This window comes from Dendrobium catenatum, unplaced genomic scaffold, assembly GCF_001605985.2.
Source record: "Dendrobium catenatum unplaced genomic scaffold, ASM160598v2 fragScaff_scaffold_1299, whole genome shotgun sequence".
In the NCBI taxonomy this organism is placed as follows: domain Eukaryota; kingdom Viridiplantae; phylum Streptophyta; class Magnoliopsida; order Asparagales; family Orchidaceae; genus Dendrobium; species Dendrobium catenatum.
The window spans coordinates 864231-867007 of NW_021319761.1; the positions used below are offsets into that span (position 1 = coordinate 864231).

The 2777-nt window shown below is 43.4% G+C and overlaps 1 protein-coding gene across 1 annotated transcript; it reads left to right on the forward strand.

The window, feature by feature from the left end:
- Positions 1 to 443: 443 nt before the first annotated feature.
- On the forward strand, positions 444 to 2505 carry LOC110115639 (ABC transporter G family member 10-like). Its single transcript, XM_020848924.2, has one exon. The coding sequence runs from the start codon at positions 586 to 588 to the stop codon at positions 2347 to 2349; it is 1764 nt and encodes a 587-aa protein (XP_020704583.1). The 5' UTR covers positions 444 to 585; the 3' UTR covers positions 2350 to 2505.
- The last annotated feature ends 272 nt before the right edge of the window (positions 2506 to 2777 follow it).

Consider the following 2777-nt stretch of genomic DNA (forward strand, 5'->3'; position numbering starts at 1 on the left):
ATTAAATAAATTTTTTAATTTTGATCAACTAAATTTTAGCCTTATTACAATAGAAAATCACGGTATTGAGTGGAAGAAGTTGCACTCTTGATTAGTTGAAGTCACCGACTTGATCAGCAAACTGTCAAATTGCTTGTGTGGATGTCTATAATTAGTTTATTCTGGCCAGTTTATGAATAGCTTGATTAGTTTAGGATGGTCGCGGAGATTTCAAGATAACGTGACTTCATCAAGTTAATTCGATTAACTCAAGATGAACAAATAACCAAAAGAAAGTTTATCACAGTTACAAGATTATTTACGATACGTGCTTTCTGCTTTTGGCTCGTTCTTAATCTCATGATAAAAAAATTAATGAAAGCATTTATTATAAATAAAATCAACCTCATTCTTGAGATCTGCCCGCCCGGTCAGCCCGATGAGCACGCAACTACGCATAAGCCAGCAATGGCAGTTAGTTAGGTTTGGTGAGTTAGCTCATCTCCAAGCCTACTCATATCATTCTCGTTTCCCACCTGCTTTCATCTCGCCCTCTTTCCTGATTTACTCGCATTCCTCTCTCTCTCTCTCTCTCTACCACTCTGCATGGACTTGCCAATCAAATCCGTGCCGGAATCTACTGGAAACAGCGGCCGGAATGCCCGCTACTTCATCGAGACCAACTCCGTCTCCTATGAGCTCCCCGCCGGGAACTCCTCCCACAAAACCATACTAAAAAACGTTACCTGCCAGGCCCGGCCTGGCGAGCTCCTGGCCATCGTCGGTCCTAGCGGCGCCGGCAAATCAACGCTTTTATCCGTGCTCGCAGGGGCCATTCAGCCGGGAAATGTCTCCGGCCGTGTACTCGTCAACGGCCGGGAGATGGAAGCATCCTCTTTTAGCCGTATCTCCGGTTACGTCACCCAAGACGATACCCTCTTCCCTATGCTCACCGTCGAGGAGACCCTCGCCTACAGCGCGCGTTTTCGGCTTGGCTCCACGCTCCGAGAGGCCATCCTCCGCGCTCGCGCGCTGCTTCTACAGCTCGGCCTTGTGCACGTCGCGAGTTCGAGGATCGGAGGGCCAGGTACGACTGGAATCTCCGGTGGCGAGCGACGGAGAGTTTCCATCGGCGTCGAGCTCGTCCACAACCCAGCGGTGCTCTTGCTAGACGAACCCACAACTGGTCTTGATTCTTCCTCGGCACACCTCATTGTTGCAATGCTCAAGTCTATGGTGGCTGCTAACGGCAAGACGGTGATATTCACCATCCATCAACCCGGGTTTCGGATCCTTGAGCTTTTAGACCGCGTCGTTCTCATCGCCGACGGCGTCCTACGGTACCAGGGGCCGCTTTCTGTACTTCAAAAGTGGCTTGAAGAAGGGGGTCACGTAATTCCTCCTCATGTGAATGTGCTTGAGTACGCCATGGATGCCATGGAGATATTAGCAATCGAAACGCATATGTTGGGGAGCTGCAGAGTTCCATACTCTGTTTTGAGAGAGAATAGAGAAAAAAATAAATATTACTATGCTAATTCTCCAATAAATGAAGTACTGATTCTCGCCGAAAGATTCGCCAAGAATATGGTCAGAACAAAGCAGGTCTTTGTTGCGAGAATGATTCAATCAGCGGTGGCCGGATTAGGACTTGGAACCATATTTATGAATGCTGACAACCAACAAGCTAAAGTAGGCTTCTTTGCCTTCAGCCTCACTTTCCATCTGTCTTCCGCCGTGGAAGGCCTTCCCATCTTCTTACAGGAGAGGCGGATCCTCATGAGAGAGACTTCCCGTGGAGCTTACAGAGTCACATCGTATGTAATTGCTAATTCACTTGTTTTCCTTCCATTCCTCTTCGCCGCTTCAATTCTCTACGCTACACCGGTGTACTGGCTAATCGGTCTGAGGAGGGAAATCGACAACTTTCTTTTCTTTTCGCTTGTTATTTGGCTGGTGATGTTGATGGCAAATGCCTTTGTTGCTTGTTTCGGAGCACTGGTTCCGAATTTTATTATGGGCAATTCAGTGATCGCAGGGCTTATGGGCTCCTTTTTCCTGTTCTCTGGTTACTTCATATCGAAGCAGAATATACCCAGGTACTGGATATTCATGTACTATCTTAGCTTGTTCAAGTACCCATTTGAAGCTTTCTTGCTTAATGAATTTGGAGGAGAGAAGGGGAGAAAGGAGTGTATACAGAGTGGAAAAGGAGGGTGTCATCTAACAGGAGAGATGCTTTTGAGACAGCAAGGAATGGAAGAGTCTCACAAATGGAGTAATCTTGGTGTGATGTTTGGGTTCATTTGCGTGTACAGAATTCTCTCTTTGGTGATTCTTTGGATCAGGTGTCTTAAGATTAGAAGATAAGTCTTTTAGTACAGCTTGCTACCTTCGTAGGATTTTAGAAGTTAAAGGTATTTTGTGCATTTCTTTCTTCGTTGTTTTTTATATTTATACGGCATATGCTATATTTATATTAATGTGTCTATGTTGACAAAAAAAAATGTTATTTTTAAATGTCGATTTAGTTACTACAGTTTTATTTTAGAATTCTTGTGTGTCATGACTGATAAACTTCTCAAGAGTTTTACAAGTTAAGAAAATTGCAAGCTTACATCATGCTTGTTAAATTTTTGATAAATATCTTAAATTTTATTATCAAAATTTTAAAACGAATTACTTCTTTATCAAGTCAGTGTTTTAAGTTTTTTTAGGTAGTTATCGTAATATTTATGGTGTAATAGTAGTTGATAAATATTGCTTAAATGTTTGTGGGGAAAAAAACTAAAGTGTTT